Source organism: Chelonus insularis, unplaced genomic scaffold (genome assembly GCF_013357705.1).
Source record: "Chelonus insularis isolate UGA/USDA-ARS -01 unplaced genomic scaffold, ASM1335770v1 contig_94_pilon, whole genome shotgun sequence".
NCBI classification, from domain to species: Eukaryota; Metazoa; Arthropoda; class Insecta; order Hymenoptera; family Braconidae; genus Chelonus; species Chelonus insularis.
Window position 1 is genome coordinate 1,638,869 of NW_023276783.1, and position 18,822 is coordinate 1,657,690.

Sequence of the window (18,822 nt, forward strand, 5' to 3'; positions counted from 1 at the left end):
ATCTTTATTAATTCAGCTCATGGTTTTTGTTCCTCTCTTTGTCGGTTAATTAATATTTGTATTTCGTGGTAGAAATAAATTATTCGTCTATTTTTCTATAGACTTTAAGATATTTTTCTTTTTCTATTCAGCTTATATTTTTAATAAAAAATAAACTTTCTGAGTATTCGTCTTTTTGATAATTTTTTGCTTTAATATTCTCAAGATATCTAATAGGATTACTCGGGCTAAAGTATTAAAGGAAGTGTAAGAATAGGAGACTTCATTGTAAAAGATCTCATTACAAAAGACCATCATAAGTGACTTTTCTGATGAATTCATTGTATGATACTTTTGCTGATTAAATAATCTGGATTATTATATTCCTTTGTGAATAGAAAAAAAAATATCATTTTATCAACAACATTTATAATAACATTCAATTAATGCTCATATATAGGTTAAGTTATCAGAATTGAATGCATGACAGATCATTTTGATGAAAAATATATTATGGATAATTTTAATGAAGAAATATAGTGAATAATGAAAAATTTTTTCATTTTGGAGTAAAAAGTGAATATGGAATGTCATATTATTCATATAAATTGAAAAATTACACTGAAAATGTAAACTTATGAATGCTTTTGTTATGTTTAATAAAATTTGAGTTTCTAGAGTTTATCTGCAACTCAAAAAAATATCTATTCTATTATTCTTGAATATTTCTACGACGCAGTAGAGGGTGATAGATAAATGAATGGGAAAATTCCAAAACTAGAAAGCACTATAGTGTGTTCTTTTTTTCATTCATCAAAATCCAATCATTTTTCACGAAAATACAGCTATACAAATATTACTGGAATGTTTGAATACAAGAAAAGCATTGACATGATGCGTATGCCTGAAATAATTCTCAATTCAAAGCTTTTACTAGAGAAAATTTCTGACAATATTTTATTGATTGCACAATAGATTATTTAATAAAGAGAATATTAAATGTAAATAGCTTGGTTTAAATGGTGATGATTATAGTTAATTATGGAATAAATGTGCATATAGAATTAGAGAAATAATCATTGTTTATACAAGTATTTAAATATGAAGCCCTGAAGACAGGTTATGATGTATTTAAAAAATCAATCGATTGATGCAACTTTCAACTATGACGCGGAAATAAATTGAGTCTGAAACCAGTGAACCGATTTGTGAAGAATATATTTAGCTGGTAGCCATTCTATAGAATATACCAGTTCACCAGGTAACTTGGGTACAATGTTCACACAATGGATACAATGAACACAAAATGTAACTCATGTTTCTTGTATTGTCTGTCTACATTTATTTTTGTTGTCGCAGGTGTATGTATAGTGCATATATGAACGGCATTCAAAGCATGTCAATGTCCGGAGGTAATTTAGTCATCATCAGTAATACTTCTCAGATTATTTTCAATTGAAATATATCCAATAAATGAAAAAAATATTAATCCTAAATGGCATCGAATAAAATGATGATAACTATACTTTAATGTATCAATCAATGAAGAACTCGTTTATTTAATAATCATGAAATTGAATTAAAACATGAATTAGTTTTAGAAAATGATAAAGTTCATTTTAGTGAAAAGGATTCTTGATAAAATGATAAAAATTTTAATAAATTCTCATCAACTTTTTTTTCATCAGAATTGTAATCAGTGAAAAGCTGGATATAACAGTAATAGAAGAAAATTGAAGACCATCATCACTCTGAGAATAGTACTCGTGCAGTGGCATCTAAGATTAAATTAACAGCTGAATGGATAACTCGATGAATGACTCTATGGGAGATTCGTGACGCTGTGTAAATTGAACAAATTATAAAAGAATGCTGTCGATGTTGGTGGCAAATCCTCTATATAGCTCTTTATATATCCAACTTCTACATGGATACTGATTCAAAAACTCCAAAGACTTTTATATCTTATACAGAATCCTTTTCAGTTTCATCTTATGACTCATAATGACTGAAAATATTCATCATCAATTAACAAAACCAGCACATTTCAGTGTGTAATTAAGTGAATTATTTGAAGGTCCAAAAAATAATTGTGGTGATGAAGAGAGCATGTGAATACTGCAGTGAGATCCACTGGATCGTGAGCAGTGGACAACTGGACGTAATTACATATCCCAGATGAATGTAGCTGTGAGTATTAGAAAGTAAGAAGCACCCAAGGGAACAGAAGTCGACAGGCCGTCACATCCGCATCAGTTTGTCTTGAAAACGCGCACGCTTCGCGCGTACTGCCCTTGAACTTTTCACCCTGGATACCTGAAAAGCATTTATATATTAAAAGCCAGTTTATTTCACTGTATAATTATTATTGTATATTATATTAGTGATATTTACTACATTATTGACATTGATAAATGTAATGTATTCTCAGTGGACTACTTGTATCATCGTTATCGGTAAAAAGTGATATTGAATCTATTTTAAAAGAAAAGTAAAGGGGGCTTATTTTCTACTGAGAATTGCTTCTAATGGATTTTTTTTTTAATTTTCATTAATGAAGTTTGAAGAGTGCGTGCTAATAATTTTGCTATCATAATCTTATTGCTTTCTTTACACGCAATCCATTTATATAAATATATATTTATGTATGAATAAATATGAAACCATTAAGTGATGACTATTGATTATAACTAGAAAAAAGAATTCAATAACGATAATATAGATGTTATTTTGAATAATTATTTACGTTTAAGTGGTTGTAATTTATTGCTGATTCATGCATTTCTCCATAATTTAATATAAGCTCTAGGGAAATCTATTTTATATGTTTGTTACAGCTTCTAGCATTTTGTGCTTACACACTCATAAAATTCACATAAATTTTATGAAAAATTATTTATTAAATATTAATAAAAGCAAAAAAATTGTATTGTTAATCGATGTTGAAATCTTTACCCTTTTGATGTAGAACGATTGTTTGGTATGAAAAAAAAATTTCATTGTTTGATTGTAGAATACCAATTAAAATTGATTTAAAACTATATTCGTGAATTAGAATTTTTAATTGCTGCGGTTAAAACTGTATAACAAAAACAACAAATTTTTTTGCTTTGAGTAAATTTGTCTACCAGTTTATGTGTTCATAGCACAACGTGTATTGATTAAATTTTCAAGGCAAATATTTTGATTTTAAAACTAACGAGTTTTAAAACCAGTCACGTAAATTAAATAAAAAAGAAGGAATTAAAAAATGCATTAAACCACATAACAAAACAATTTTAGCTCTAAAATGGGCTAAATATTTTTATACATTTTTTTAATACAAAAAGAAATACTTGAAAAAATTAAACCGATTTTAGTACTTTTATTCGCTAATACTCTATAATTGCAATACTTAATACTGAGTGAAGGCTTTAGTCTCCTTTAAAAAGGTCTTACTTGGCTAGATTTATTGCCGGCTTGGGATTGCTAGAAGTGAAGGAAAAAAAAAATAGAAGTAAAAACAGATCCACAATGATAGGGTATTTCTCGACTATTCTGTTATTCAGATGGATACAAAATTTTTTTTATTGTTCATAGGTATTTGGATCCCATCATGCAAAAGCTTCAACGGTGCCCAGACGACAGTGAAGACGTATCAAAATAACACAGTGGTTTTACCATGCCACGTAGACAGTCTTGGTAAATGTAGAAGCAATTTCTATTCGACCTCTGCAATTTCTTTCGTGGATTCACACCAGCTTTCCCCACGGGAAATAAAAACTTTTTCGGAAGGTCCAATATCCTCCAACTTCTTTGTCATACACCAAATCCATCTGCATTTTATTCCTAATTCAAGAGAATCGATTTTTCAAGAAAGAAAAAAGACATAAGAATTCTGTTTAAAAGATGCTTCACCAAGCTTCAATTTTATCTCCAGCACTACACAAACCAATGCCTAAGATGAACTATACATTTTTTGGTTCAATGGTTGAATGATACTTCATAATTTGAAGCTACATTAATATTCCTGATTTCAGTATCTTATATGCCAATCGTATCAATTTTTGATCACTTCTTGAGATTCCAAGACTGAATAGGATTCCTGGTTTCACTAAAAACAAATATCAATTTTTCGTGATTGATTATTTTTATAGATATTAATATTACCAGATGATCTTGGGTTCAATAAAAAGCTCATATCCTTTTCTATGATCTAACAAATGGTTGAATTTGTCAAACTGGATTTTAAAACATTTATCACTAAATCTAACGAATAGTGATTTGCGGTTAAATTTCAAATTAATTTTCTTATTAGCATACAATTATCAGATAACTCTTATCGTTGTTTACAACCTTGGCGAAAGGTATAAGTTTTCAAATGAACCCCAGATCATCTATGAAGAAAAATGGATACTTTGCAAAGATTAATTTTATTTTGATAATAAAATTCATATTTTCAGATGTTCCTATTATAATTCGATGGTGGCGTGAGGATGTTTTATTAGCTGACAGTAGTGATCCCAATTGGATGCCCCCACCACGTATAAAAATGTTGGACAACATGAGTTTAGAAGTATCTCAAATTCAACCTAAAGATTCTGGAAAATACTTTTGTCAAGCATTAAGACCAGCGCCTTGGGGTCATGTTACTCAAGTACATGCAATTGAAGTCTTGTGTAAGTACGACTATATACAATGTATATATACGCATGAGTGAGAAAGCTATACTTGATAAAATTCCCACGTGAATGGAATAGTAAATCCAAGATAAGCTTCTTTATGTACTAATTGTCAAGATTATAATTTCCCTAAGAAAAAGAAATATTTTAGTTACTTTACTTTTAAGCTTTTAATACCAATTATTGAAGTTTTTTATTTGAATATTTATTTTTAGATCCACCGAGTGTTCACTCAGTTCCAGAAGCTGGTGAACTTGAGGTAAACTTTGGTGATGAAGTGGAAATGGCTTGTATAGCTAAAGGAGTTCCTTTTCCAAGTATATCATGGAGAATGAAGGTATACGTCAAATATTCAAACTATTACTGTTTGAGTCGAATATTGAATAAGTACATTGTTAAGTATAGGATGAAGAGATGAAGTTGTTGGACGAAAGATCAAAATTGCGCTTTCGAGCAGACAATCGCAGTCTTACTGGTCGATATACATGTGTAGCTGACAATGGTATTGGCGAAGCTGCAACAGCATCAATCGATCTTCGAATACGCTGTAAATAACTTAAAAATAGCTCTTATTTTATTAAATAAACACAACAAATAATTGCTTAACATGAATCATACACTAAATTAAGTGCATGAGCGATGACATTCTATCACAGAGAGTAAATACGTAGATTGTTGATTTGAACTGACAAGCAGTTATGAGTTAATCTACGAGTAATCATGTCGACATATGTTGACTGATAATAACCAGTCAACAAGTCATTACGTTAAATACAGTTAAGGTTTGATGAAAAGTATTCACGATACTAATGAACAAGAAATGAAACTTCCGTCAGTATAGAATTTCATTTTGAAACACTTTAATATCATTTCCTAGTTCACAGCGTGAATATAAGTTATGATATTGAGTGATAATTATTACAGATAAACCAGAAATTGAAGTAAAGAAATCATGGATCCATGCTTCTCCGGGAATTAGAGTGCAACTGGACTGCAAGATTATCGCTTATCCGGAGGCAACTGTAGAGTGGTTGTTTGAAAATGAAAGCCTAGCTTACTCTTCAAGAATAGTTAAACACACTTCTGGTCAGACTCATAGTTTGGTTATTAGAAATGTAAGACCATCGGATTATGGTTGCTATATTTGTCGAGCATCAAATGATCTTGGAACTACTGAAGGCACTATTGAATTATCAGGAATAGCTAATGCTGCCGTCTTTAAAGGATTTAACGTAATTGGACCAAATGCATATAATTTTATTTGGGAAGTTGACAGTTATAAACCAATAATTGAATATCAATTTTGGTTTCGTAGATATTCGGTAAATATTTTTTCTAGTCTATAAAAAATTTTTAATGGCTATTTTTTATTCAGTAAACGCATTTTTATAGCCATCGGAGCGTGGACGAGATTGGCACAAATTATTTATCCCCAGTGGAAGTGATGCTATTGGTCCTCTCCATTCAAAGTCATTCAATCTCACAGGTTTATCACCTGCAACACACTATGAAGCACTTGTTCTCTCTAGAAATCGATATGGATGGAGTAAGCCATCAAAAGTCCTCAGATTTGCTACTGAGAGTACATGTAAGTTAACAGTTTATACGCAAGAAATAAATATTATATTAACTATGTATATAAAAAATAAAATATTTTCAGCAACTCGAAAAGAGCATTATAAAGTTGAAAACGAATTAGAAGAATCTTCACTCGGTAAGAATAATGAATTTCTAATTATAATTGCAAAATAAAAATTAAATATAACTGAATTAATGAATGTTTTCAAAATATTTCAGTAACGGTGAACAATGTTTTAGCTGTACAAGATTTCGATTCAACTCTGAGTAACAATGGTTCAGTCACTTCTAATAAGATTCATTTGATAACTTTAATGTTGAATATTGTTTTATTTTTGATGCAGTCTTTGAATAGATTTTAAATTATGCCATATGCTATTAATAATTTTTTCCCAAATTATTACTCGTTTACAACAGCGTAACAGTTTATTTACTTGTACACCATTTTATCAAAGACATTAATACTAATTGTAGCATTGTAAAATAATGTTAAATACCTAAAAAATAAAAATATTGTAAATAGTATAAAAAATTGTAATATAAAAATATATATTACTTCACAATAAAATATTTTTTACAACATAAGGAGTTTAAATTATAAGAAAAGTATATTTACCACTTCGATCAGCATTCATTAACAGCGCTGAAAGTCGACAGAATTTATTTATCATACTTTAGTAGCTATTATAGCATAATTTGAAATATGAATCACAACACAATTGACTTTTAAACTGAGAATATGATCATCGTGGCGTTTTTATTAAATCTTTGGAACATTTGTAAAATAACAAAAAAATCAAACATAATTTTAAATTTTGTTTCTCTTTTTATTATTATTATTATCATTATCATTAATAATTAATTAATTATTATTATTATTAATATTATTAATATTATTAATATTATGTGAAAAATGTGTAAAAAGATGAACCTCCGATGCGATGTAAAACGGAGCGTTTGCTCGGGAGAAATGAAAACGTATCCGCTCGATTTCACGTTTTTCGTTTACGTTTTTATATTTTTTTTCTTTTTTTTTTTTGTAAAATTATCGCTTCTTGGAGATATTCTTGGAATTCATTTTTAATTCCTGTCTGTAGCACGCAGCTTTTCTTCGACAGCTTCTTCCGATGCTTCCGAAAGATCTGTTGCCTGAATATACTTCTGGACGCCAACAAGAGATTTCTTTAAGGCATCGAACGAACTTGAGTACAACATCTTCTTCTTTACTTTAGCTGTGTCAGGACACCACGACATCAAAAATAATTTTTGTTTCTTGGAAGCCTATAAAAAATCATTTTACCATTAAATTTTTTCCTTAATTAGGTTGTTTTTAAATATAAATGAAGAATAGAAATTGAAAAATACCTCAGAGGTTCCCTGGCATTGATGAGTATACTCGAAATCAAAAAGACCATAACGACATTCTCCACTACCACCTTTCTGCAAATCTTCAAGGAAATTGTCGTAAGCTGCATCTCGAGCTCCAACGACTTCTACATCAATTTGCTTCTCATCTTTAATGTAAAAAATTACATATCGATGTTTTTTGTCTTTTTTAATTTCTTCATATGTTGTCTTACAGACATCAGCTACAGTTACTCCAGATGCCTGAAAGATAGAAATATTTTTTAATATCAATGATAAATTTTTTCGGCCAATGGAATTTTTTAATAATAAATAATATGAGAAATACTGCACGTGCCATTAATACAAGTGCAGTAGATGAATTTAGAATTAGACCAAATAGTTTTATTTCAGCATTATATTCATGCGTGGGAAGAATTTATTTTTGTGCATCTTCAAGTTTTACGACCCAAACAAATTACTGAAATAACTATGCTTCTTCTTTACATTTGTAACGCGCAAGAAAAGAAAATTCTATTGACATACTACTGATATTTATAAATTATGTAGAAACTTGAAGAATTTATTTTTAATTTCAATAAAAAACTTAAAATTCAAAAAAAATTCAAGTTGGTTAACTAGTTATAATAACGATCGTGACAATTATATTATCAGGCATTCATCCAAATCACATTCGAGTGGCAACGCTTTTCTCATAAATTTTATTGAAATTTTTGGCAGCATCAGACCCTTGCATTAAGAATAAATTATCATTTGTGTATATGTACACGAAATATGGAGAGAAAAGTGGGATGCGACCCTCGTCGATCGATATTACTTGGTCGTCAATGGGGATGCCGGCTAGTGGGTAGCTCCCTCTGGAGCTGCCTAACGAGAACGCCCAAGGTCAGGCAAAAGATGAGTCATTCGCAATGATGAAATAAATATTGACAATTTTTTTAGCAAAAAAAAATCAGCCAAATACTAATTGATTAAAAGTTTACAACAGCAATAAAAATTCTAAAATAATAAGATAATAAATTCATGTTGACACATGCTGATACACGATGAAGGTAATCCTGTACGGTGTCCAAAAATTGAATATCTAAAATATTCATTTGAACAATGTCCAGATTTGGATACATATAATACTGTTATAATAGTTGTATCTGTTATATTAATTCATTTAAAATGTAAATATACGTTACAGAAAAAAAGCAGTTTCTCGCACATACAACGAGTAGAGAAATAAAAGAAGGGAGAAAGAGAGAGTATATAAATATTCGTCGAGTATCGGATCGTCTCCGAAAAGAGCTAGGGAGAAAAGTCGACCAGCAAGATAGATGAGAATATGTATTTTATATACATATGAAGAAGAAAAATTGAAATTCACTAGACTAAGCCACGTAGTGTTGTTTTTTGTATGATATATTCTCGCAAAAATGCAGCGATGCGTTGATAAGATAGGTCCAGCGGAACGTCTGTTGAATGGATTATCACATTAAATTAAATGCAATGCACTAATTTGATGAAATAAATTTGCGATTTCACTCTAGAGTAAAACCACGAATAATAGTTGCAATTGTTTAATACAATATCTGTCAGTTACTACTATTTCACAGGAAAAATGAATCACTTGCTTCCTAGAAAGAAAAAAAGAACAGACACTCCCTCCCTTGACGACCAACTTGATAATGAATACTGATGAATCCAGTGCTCGAACTTGGGATTTTCATAGAGAAATAATGAATTGTAGACCAAGTATACATTTAATCATGTAGAAGAGAATAAAACAATTCACCGATTAACATTATTATGATAAAATGTGTTCATGGCGCAATGCCGGGACAGAAATGGCGACCGGCACAGCGTCCGATTCACTTCCTCGTCATAACCACAAATTTTATTAATAACGACTGATCTAAAATAAATTTTTTATTTTTCGTTTAATCGCGTCAAACATAATTCTTCCACTAATTTGACATTGATGCAGAAACACATAATAAAATATTTACCATTTTAAGAAGCCAGTAGCAGCAGAAAAGGAGTAAACAAGCACTACCAACACTTTTACAAGATCTCGACTGTGGTAGAACTGGATATCTTAAATGTGTCCAGTTGGGGGTCGCACACACCAGCGACGAGGAAGGGAGGTTCCACTCTCTTACGGCAAGATAGCCTTGTAGCGCAGCAACTCTGTCTCCATCGAAATTTGATTGTATTCCTACGCGTGCGTGCGCATCGCGATATGCGCTGTGGCGTAATTTAATGGTCCTATTCCTTTATTCCACCAGTTATCAATTTTGGAAAAATTATTTTTTATTATTATTCGCCTAATTTATATAAGATAAAGTTAAGAAAAAAAAATAAATTTGACAGTAAGTTATTATTTTAAAATTATATTCTATCATATTTTAATGAACTTGACATAATATTTATGTATAATTAGTAGAAGCCGGTAGGACTGTTTTATGCGCAGACAATTGTACGGTACGCGGTCTTTACTAGTGCGGTTTATATAAATTGCTATTTTTAAATGATCTAAGCTTTCTTAGACTGATTGTCGACAAATATATACGGCAAGAACAAGCAGCTAGTAATATAGTCGATAGAAATTTACTTGTCTAAGTATTAAATATATTTACTAGGATGACTTGGCATGTAAAATATCGCGAATTAACGAAATTAGTCATTGGAATGACGTGCCAAAAGCATTGACCAATCGTTGATGAAGACGTGGGGAAATTACCTTATATGGGCAGCGTACAGCGAGTAGACTCATGTAGACGCTTGAGGGAAATACTCTTTCAAAGAACAATTTGTTGTTTCTTTACATTCGTATGCGCGCGTATTATATATACTACTTTATATGTTAAACGCTTGGAAATATGATTAAAATTAAAGGAAAATATTCTTTATTTATTCTTAATTATTATACTTTATTTACATAAATATATATACTTATATATAACTATATATACATTTTAATTATTTATTAAATTGGATAATTACAATAGTCATCAAATTACAAATTTCATTGCTTAAAAATTATTCAACCTATATTAGCATGTAACTTTTGTAATAACATGCGGAACTTAGTTTATAATACATGCCTAATTAATTTTATTTTGATGTAAAATTATTAAAACATATTACAATTCTATCTGTAATACTGTTTTTGAAGTTAAAACAGATAATACACTTTGATTGATCACTTTTTTACATTATAAAATAAAATTACGTATTTCGTAAGTTTAAAAGTTAATAAAAAAAATTAATTTGATGAAACTTATAATATAAAATTGCGTTTCAAAATTAAATTGAGACAAATTTATTTTGTATCATAGAAAATAAAAGTTACTGACATTCACAATTATGATTACAAAATAAAACATACAAAATAATAAGACAATTTCAGCTCCAATTTTCTACTATCGCAGTAGACTTTAAGGTAAAATTTTTTGGATACTTTTTCAATTGTATTAAACATTTCTTATCCTGCAGTCTCATAACATTATCAAGTTATGTATGAAGATCAACTATTATAAGTTATAGAGCAAGGTATAAGATTCTAGATGAATATTTGACAGGTAATATTTACAACATGATATTAACAAGTTAAATTTTAAATAACCAGTAAAAAATAAAAGTTTACTGGAATCAGTTGATTTTTATATGAAAAAGTTTACTAATAAAAATAATCATATATCATGGCTTACTATAAATAATTAATAATAACTTAACAAACTATATCAGTGTACAATAAAAATATGAATTGTAAGATTTAGCATTATTATAAACTACGATTTATGTTTTAAATATCGTAAATTAAATTCACCAATACTGGTATATTATAACTAAGTTAAACAATTTTAACTGCGCTTCATTAGGTAATGCTGTAAATTGAAACACAAGATGTTAGATAAGTCCACGTTTTTTTTTATAATCTTCAAGGTTCAATGACCTTCGTGGACCTGTATCTTTAATATTGCTCACTGGCTTTGGTAATACACTGACTGGATTACCTATAACATTGCAATTAGTATCATATTTAGAGCTAGTTTGTAAGATAGATTTTTTTAGCATGGAAATATACTCACTATTGATCGGCACTTCTAAATCAATTGTAATATCAAAATCATGAGCATTAAATAAATCTTCGGTACTTTGTTTCTTTTTAGATTCTGGTCCATTTTCTTTGTCATTATGTTTTGACATGTCATTCAGCAATTGAGTATTCGACGTTTCTGAGGAGACGATCACAGGTGTGGTGTCTTCTTCTTCAGGCTTATAAACCATACGTGGTTTAGTACTTCTTCTAGTGAATGGATCATCAACTTTTTTGCCTTTATTTGCTCTAAGTTCTTCCATAATTGCTTTTTCAGCTTCTTCAACGTTTTTCTTTCTATTACGATCATTGATGTACGATATACTGGAAATAGTTGAAGTACGTATTTTGTCTAATTCTGAGGCACGTTCTTCAAGTTCACTTAATTCTTGATTTACACGATTGGCAGTTTCGTCATCACCTCGACAGTTAGCTACATCTCGTTCACGTAATAATTGAGCTTTTTTCATGGCATAGTTGAAAGGTGTTTGCTTGAACCTCCCTTTTTCTTGTACCATTTTCTCAATGTCCTCTTCTTTAAACTCATAGACTAATGCATCGTTGATTTCATTGAGTTTTTGATCAATCTCCTCATAAGTCGGCATGGAAATACCTTGTTGATTGCAAGTTTCTTTCCATTTGAAAAATTCAGAGTCAGTGAATTCTTGATTCGAGACGAATTCTAATCTGAATACTCGTTCCTGAGTTCCATGTCGTAGTCTTAGACCTTTATTTGTTCGTGTCTTACCAAGTTGATAAACTTTTCCAGTCTCAACAACACCACTAATTTCTGCAACTCTATAAACTGGTCTGCCATTGTTGTTTCCAATACCAATCCTCACAAAACAGCCTCGAACAATACGATCGAAGAAAGGAAGATGAACAAAACGTTCCAATTTATATCGAGATAATCGGAGTTTATTGAGATCTTCTCGAGTACTTGCGTAAATTGGTTTCTTCGGTTTAGCTTTAGTACTCGTGACCGATTTTTTATCATCTGAATCTGAATCTCGACTATCACTTGTAGATGATCGGCGATTGGACGTTGTTTTTGGCCCGTCTTCTTCCTCACTGTCCGAAGATCCACTGTCATCTGAATAAATATCAGATGCCTTAAGTTTCGTTTTGTTACCACTTTTGTGATCATCTTCAAGATCTTCTTCTTCATCTTTAGATTGCTGTTGTTGTTGCTCTATTCTCTGTTTTTCCTTCTCTTCTCGTTCTTTCTTCTCTTCGCGTCTAGCTTTCAACAAAGACATCGCATGGAACTTTTTATCTTGCTTTTCTTCGATCGTCTTTTTACGGTCCTTACTCCTTTCTTTTGGATCAGGTGCTCGTTCATATTTTTTCTCCTCCACACTTTTTTCTTTCTTCTTAAACTCCTTCTGCTTCCGCAACTCCTGCTTTTTCGCCATTCTCAGCTTCTTTTCAATTTCGAATCGAGTTTTCATGATTTCACGTTGCTCAATTCGTTTGAAAATCTCCTGCTCCCTTTCCTTTTCCGTCATCTTTGCAAGTCGAGCTTGATCTTCTGCATCGCCCATGAGTTTGTCATCGTAGCCATCGTTAAATTCTTCTTGGCTCGACTCTGACACAGTAGCATCGGAATCTGAGACTTCACCTACAAAAAACAATTTCTATAAAATTCTATTCATTTGAAATGTTTTGGTGCTTATAGTAGTTGTTACATTCAACATAATTTTAAATTTATCTATAAAATTTTTTAATGAGACATCTAATAATTGAAAAAAAATCAAGTTCGTTTTGTTAACAGATTTTACCACTTAGTTTAGCAATAATAATTGTACAATGCTAAGTTAAACGTTAAATCCAATAGCACAAATAAATTCAGATTTTAGGAAATATTATCATTTATCTTTAAATTAAATATTGGAATAGGTTTTCTCTACTACACTATTAATCATGCAACTACCTCTGTAAATTTTATGTTTAATATTGAAAATTTAAATACCTTCTTCTGGTTCCGAAACTTTTGCAGACTCCTTTTCACTGGCACTTTCCTCAGAACTGGATTTTGTAACTTTCCGTTTGTTCCTCTTGGTTGGTACCTTCTTCTTTTTGGTTTTTCCTGATTTAGCATTCCAATCATCATCGGAATCTGAAGTATCAGAATCAGCCAACTTCGGATCCTTTTTTAAGGGATTGTCTTCAGTCGTTTGAGAGTCATTTTGGACTCTCGCTTTCTTCTTTTTGGCTAATGACAACAAATCCTAGAAAAATGTACACAACTATAAACATCAAACTTCCAATATCATTTACTTGATGAATATCAAAAAATTTTTCACTTAAAATCACAAAAATATCCAAAAGATGATAGTTTTCACTTGTTGAATGAATATAAAAAGAATAATTATAATAAAACAGATGCTTTGTCTATTATCAATTTGAGATATAGGTTAGGTTTCAGAAATATACATACATTATCCAAATCAGATCCGGTATCGGATGCACTTCCACTGCTATCCGAATCAATGAGGGCTTGATTTTTCCTTTTAGGCATTTTTAACACTTTTACACGTTAAAAACAAACTTTTTCAACAATAATCACTCAATGTCACTCACGAACTATGTCAACTATATCAGTCAAGTGTCGGAGCACGAAGGTGAAGAGTGCGGCGCGCTGCGCGCTTATATACCATACACAAGAACAACACTAGCGCCATCTACAATGACATGCACTGCCCCTTGTCGTCATCTGGATGAACTGCAGATTATTGCACTAAATTTAAATTGGTAAATAAATATTTCATAATTTTTAAAGTCAAATTATTTATCTAACGTAATAACATATTCGAATATTAAAAAAAAACTAAAATCTTTAATTTTTACATCCATCCAAAAGTAGTTATAATTGATTTCAGTTTCAGCATTAAAATTGTTTTAAGAGATCACAGAGTGAGGTTACGGGCTTACGTTTCAGTCGCAAAACACGTTGTTAGTGCGAAGTGCAAACGTTTTTGTGTTGTGTTCTTGTGCTTCATATTTAATAAATATAAATTATATTGGAAATTAATTGCTAATTTTAATATTTGGAAAAATGAAGTTGATGAGTAAACCTCATCAGTTGAGAAAAATTAATAAAAAATCCATCAAAACCACTAAGGTATGTATTAATTGACATAAAAAAATATTTATTGTGATTACCATGCCGTCAACTTAGAATTCTTTATGTTATTTAGAAGAAAATTGCGGTTAATAATGATGTGAAAATAAAAAAAGAACCTGAGCTGGACTCATTTCATGAAAAAAGTGAATCTGAAGAGAATTCAGATAGTGATAATGAATCATTTTGTGAACAATTTTCTGATGAAGAACCAAAAGCAAAAAGGAGGTTATCTCATGCTCATAATAGTGACGAGGAAATTTCAAAGAAAAAATTCAAACGAGAAAATGATTTATACAAACCACCGACGGTTGAAGAATTAAATCAATTAAGAGAGACTGAAAATTTATTTCATTCAAATTTATTTCGACTCCAAACTGAGGAAATTTTGGCTGAAGTCAAACTAGCAGATAAATATAAAAAACGATTTGATGTTTGGTATGAAAAATTCAAGCAAAATATAGAATCATTGAAAGAAACGAAGAAAAAAAAGGTAATATAGTTATAATATATTTAGTTGTTTCAGCTTTTGTATGATTTAGAAAATTATTAATGAAATTATTTATTTACAGGTATGCGATTTAACGAGTTTTAAAAAATTTAAAACAAAAATCCCAGTCTTAGATGTGCCAGAAAATGAAAAGGAATTCTTTCAATTTTTAAAACCATCAAAAATTAGTATAATTGGTTCTTATGCTCTTGATACAACAATAGGTCCTAATGTAATCATTGATATTATGGTGGAAATGCCTTCAAAGATATTCCGTGGATATGATCATCAAAACTACAGGTATTTCAAAAAACGTGCAATATATTTAACATATATCGCTATGCATCTAACAGATGAAATAGCAGAAAAAAAAATGTTTTTTGGTGAAAGCTGGATGCCAAAACTTAAATTAATTCCAAGTGGACCACTTAGTAAAAAGGTAACAATTCATGTGCATGTAGCTGCAAATTCATCGAGCTTCGAATTAAATCAATTTTCACCGGAAAAAAATAATGTACAGCCAAACTGGTACTTCAAAACTGATTCATCTGATTTATCAGAGCTTATTCCAACGCCTTTTTATAATTCTAATATTCTCCATGATCTCACAATGGCTGAAGCTAACTCACATTGTGCTAAAATGTTATCAGGATATCCTAATATAAGAGATGGAATAATATTAATTAAAATTTGGCTCCGACAACGACAATCAGAGTCAGCTTATGATGCTTTTAATGGCCATATTCTGACAATGTATGTGTTATACTTGTTAATGGAAAAAAAATTAAATACTTTCATGAGCTGCTATCAAATAATACGAAACGTATGGAATAATTTAGCTCAAACTAATTGGTGTGAACAGGGAATTTCCATGAATAAACAAGCTGAAAATATAGCCAAACTGGAAGAATATAAAAATTTTTATGACTACGTCTTTCTCGACATGACCGGAAATCATAATTTAGTCGCCAATATCCCAGTCAGTAATTATTTATGGCTTCGAAGCGAAGCCAATCTTGCAGTTAAATCTTTAGATAATCCCAGTGTGGACAGCTTTCAAGTATTGTTCATGAGAAGATTACCGTTTTACTCACTTTTCGACCATGTAATCTGTCTCCACGACACACAAGAATTAGAAAAACTCGCTAATGAACAGATTTCTCATACAAGAAAATTAGACATGGGACTAAATAAAAGGATGCATTTAATAAAAATGATTTATGACCTGCTTCGGGAAGGATTGGGTCGAAGGATTTCCCAAATCTATGTCCGTCCGGACACGTGCAAAGAATGGGCCCTCAATAAGAAAAGTCCGAACTCTTGGAGGCCAATTTTTATTGGGTTGCAACTAAATCCCGAGAGATGTTTCGAGATCATAGATAAAGGACCTGTAGCGAATCTACCTGAGGCCGACGCTTTCAGAAAATTTTGGGGTCAAAAGTCGGAATTACGCCGTTTTCAAGATGGGTCTATATGTGAAGCCGTGGTATGGTCCAAAGAAAATACCCTTGCAGAAAAAAGAATAATATGTAAAAAAATAATCATGTATCTTTTAAAAGGTAAATTAGATATTTCAAAACATCAATATCTATATGGAGCTGATCAAGCTGAAGAATTTTTGCGTTTTAAAAAAACATCAATTACTAAATTTAAATATGGAACTGGAGAAGAAGCTACTTTTCAAGTAATCAAAGTGTTTAATGAATTAGAAAAAGAATTATTATCATTGTCGGATTTACCACTTGCAATTACTGGTATTCAAGCGAGTAGCGCAGTATTTAGATACACAGATGTATTCCCACCATTAGCAACGGTGTATAAACCTGATGATAAAAATACCATGAAAGGGGAAAATTGTTTATTACTCAATGATGAATCTATAGAAGAAGCTCCAAAATATGCACCGATATCTGAAGCAATTATTCAATTATCAGCAAGTGGAAAATGGCCAGATGATCTTGAAGCTGTTCGTAAAACTAAAGCTGCTTTTCATCTTCAAATCGCAGAAAATCTACGAAAAGTATATAATTATCAAATAAGAGTTAATATGAATTACTTAGATATTTTTAAAGAAGGTTTTATTTTTCGAATAAAAGTAGCTCATCAGAAAGAAATCGCATTAATGAAACAAAAAATTGGAGCAAATGGAATTATATTATACAGAGATAATGACGAATCGATAGAACTTGAGAAACAACTGTTTCATTTGCCAAAATTAAATGGTGCATTATATGGTTTACATTCGCAACAACCTTCATTTGGTCCTACTTGCTGTCTCGCTAAACGCTGGCTTTCCGCACATCTCATTGACAGCTCACACATTCCAGATATTGTTATAGAACTTATTGTTGCTTCTATTTATTTAACTCCAGAACCGTATAAGTCAGCGCAAATGCCACAGGTTGCATTCTTCCGATTCTTAGAATTTTTTGCAAGTGATGTATGGAGGACTGAACCGATTATTGTCAATTTTAATGATGAAATGTCAAGAGAACAAATAATAACTGCTGAAAATTTATATAGATCAAATAAGGAAACTTTACCCTTATTATTCATAATTACGCCTTATGATCAATCAAAATCTATTTGGACTAAAAAAACTCCTTCAATGTTGATACTCAATCGTATAAATTCTCTAGCAAGAGAATCACTAAAATTGATTGAAAAAGAATTATTTGATAATTTTACTTTAATTTTAAAGCCAATATTTAAATCACCGTTATCGGAATACGATATTTTAATTCATTTAAAAACAGAGTTTAATCCAAAAATATATCAATATTACGACTTGGATGAAACTTTCCCTAAAAATTCTTGGCATCCATATAAATTTCATACAGAACAAAAGTTACCTGTCATTGACTTTGACCCTATTCAAATGTACTTAAACGAACTAAGATGCGGGTACAGTGAGTTTGCACTTTTTTTTCATGACACGTACGGCGGTTCTGTCGTTGGAGTACTTTTCAATCCTAAGGCGGTTGAACCAAAAGATTTCAAGGTTGCTAATATGAATTGTAGAAAGATAAATGCGAAGGGAAAACTTGTCATAAATATTGAAGCATTAGTTGAAGATTTTAATGTTATTGGCCGTAATCTTATTGACCATATTCATGTAAATCCTCGGATTACCTTGTAAATACGACGAAAATTTCTATGTTCTTAAATATTTCTTTAACTTTTGTAATATTTCATTCTGAATTTTATTTAATAATTAATGTATTTCTAGTGTTAGGTTTGATATAAACATAAATAAATATGTTATCAATTTATAAGTTATAAATTTTTCATTTAATTACATTTTTAAATAATTTCAGGATGATCTTTTATATTTATTTTTTAAGAATAATCTATTATTTGACGACTATAAGATAATTATTATATAAAAATAATCATTTTTCAATTAGTAATACTGAATTTACTACAACTTAAATTAAGAAAAAAAATAGATTTCCAACTTTAGAGTTTGGAAGTTTTATTAAAAATTTTTCAAAGAGTTGAATTAAATTAAATTCAACAGTCTACCTGTTTAAATAAA

The 18,822-nt window shown here is 30.4% G+C and overlaps 4 protein-coding genes across 4 annotated transcripts; 2 read left to right on the forward strand and 2 right to left on the reverse strand.

Moving 5' to 3' along the window:
- The first annotated feature begins 1,765 nt into the window (after positions 1-1,765).
- On the forward strand, positions 1,766-6,731 carry LOC118072699 (opioid-binding protein/cell adhesion molecule homolog). The gene is made up of 9 exons (XM_035092767.1): positions 1,766-2,435; positions 3,559-3,660; positions 4,422-4,637; positions 4,856-4,977; positions 5,046-5,187; positions 5,565-5,962; positions 6,033-6,228; positions 6,301-6,354; positions 6,438-6,731. The coding sequence occupies exons 1-9, from the start codon at positions 2,399-2,401 to the stop codon at positions 6,578-6,580; spliced, it is 1,410 nt and encodes a 469-aa protein (XP_034948658.1). The 5' UTR covers positions 1,766-2,398; the 3' UTR covers positions 6,581-6,731.
- Positions 6,732-7,031: 300 nt separating this feature from the next.
- On the reverse strand, positions 7,032-9,868 carry tsr (Cofilin/actin-depolymerizing factor homolog tsr). The gene is made up of 3 exons (XM_035092768.1): positions 9,578-9,868; positions 7,584-7,826; positions 7,032-7,499 (listed from the first exon to the last, which is right to left on the reverse strand). Exons 1-3 carry the CDS (start codon positions 9,578-9,580, stop codon positions 7,299-7,301), a joined length of 447 nt encoding a protein of 148 aa, XP_034948659.1. The 5' UTR covers positions 9,581-9,868; the 3' UTR covers positions 7,032-7,298.
- A 1,004-nt stretch (positions 9,869-10,872) lies between these two features.
- On the reverse strand, positions 10,873-14,279 carry Rtf1 (RNA polymerase-associated protein Rtf1). The gene is made up of 4 exons (XM_035092926.1): positions 14,111-14,279; positions 13,643-13,901; positions 11,663-13,291; positions 10,873-11,587 (listed from the first exon to the last, which is right to left on the reverse strand). The coding sequence occupies exons 1-4, from the start codon at positions 14,189-14,191 to the stop codon at positions 11,481-11,483; spliced, it is 2,076 nt and encodes a 691-aa protein (XP_034948817.1). The 5' UTR covers positions 14,192-14,279; the 3' UTR covers positions 10,873-11,480.
- A 322-nt stretch (positions 14,280-14,601) lies between these two features.
- Mat89Ba (nucleolar protein 6 Mat89Ba) lies at positions 14,602-18,504 on the forward strand. The gene is made up of 3 exons (XM_035092943.1): positions 14,602-14,794; positions 14,871-15,287; positions 15,367-18,504. The coding sequence occupies exons 1-3, from the start codon at positions 14,729-14,731 to the stop codon at positions 18,421-18,423; spliced, it is 3,540 nt and encodes a 1,179-aa protein (XP_034948834.1). The 5' UTR covers positions 14,602-14,728; the 3' UTR covers positions 18,424-18,504.
- The last annotated feature ends 318 nt before the right edge of the window (positions 18,505-18,822 follow it).

Excerpts from the sequence above, each read along its gene's own strand:
- Mat89Ba (XM_035092943.1), top strand. The coding sequence starts at position 14,729 with ATGAAGTTGATGAGTAAACCTCATCAGTTGAGAAAAATTAATAAAAAA. Across the intron at positions 14,795-14,870 it reads AATCCATCAAAACCACTAAG|AAGAAAATTGCGGTTAATAA; the intron begins GTATGTATTAAT and ends TATGTTATTTAG. Across the intron at positions 15,288-15,366 it reads AAGAAACGAAGAAAAAAAAG|GTATGCGATTTAACGAGTTT; the intron begins GTAATATAGTTA and ends ATTTATTTACAG.
- tsr (XM_035092768.1), bottom strand. Across the intron at positions 7,500-7,583 it reads AATGCCAGGGAACCTCTGAG|GCTTCCAAGAAACAAAAATT; the intron begins GTATTTTTCAAT and ends GATTTTTTATAG.
- Rtf1 (XM_035092926.1), bottom strand. The coding sequence starts at position 14,191 with ATGCCTAAAAGGAAAAATCAAGCCCTCATTGATTCGGATAGCAGTGGA. Across the intron at positions 13,902-14,110 it reads CCGGATCTGATTTGGATAAT|GATTTGTTGTCATTAGCCAA; the intron begins GTATGTATATTT and ends ACATTTTTCTAG. Across the intron at positions 11,588-11,662 it reads TTTAGAAGTGCCGATCAATA|GTAATCCAGTCAGTGTATTA; the intron begins GTGAGTATATTT and ends GCAATGTTATAG.
- LOC118072699 (XM_035092767.1), top strand. The coding sequence starts at position 2,399 with ATGTATTCTCAGTGGACTACTTGTATCATCGTTATCG. Across the intron at positions 4,978-5,045 it reads GTATATCATGGAGAATGAAG|GATGAAGAGATGAAGTTGTT; the intron begins GTATACGTCAAA and ends TGTTAAGTATAG. Across the intron at positions 5,963-6,032 it reads TTTGGTTTCGTAGATATTCG|CCATCGGAGCGTGGACGAGA; the intron begins GTAAATATTTTT and ends GCATTTTTATAG.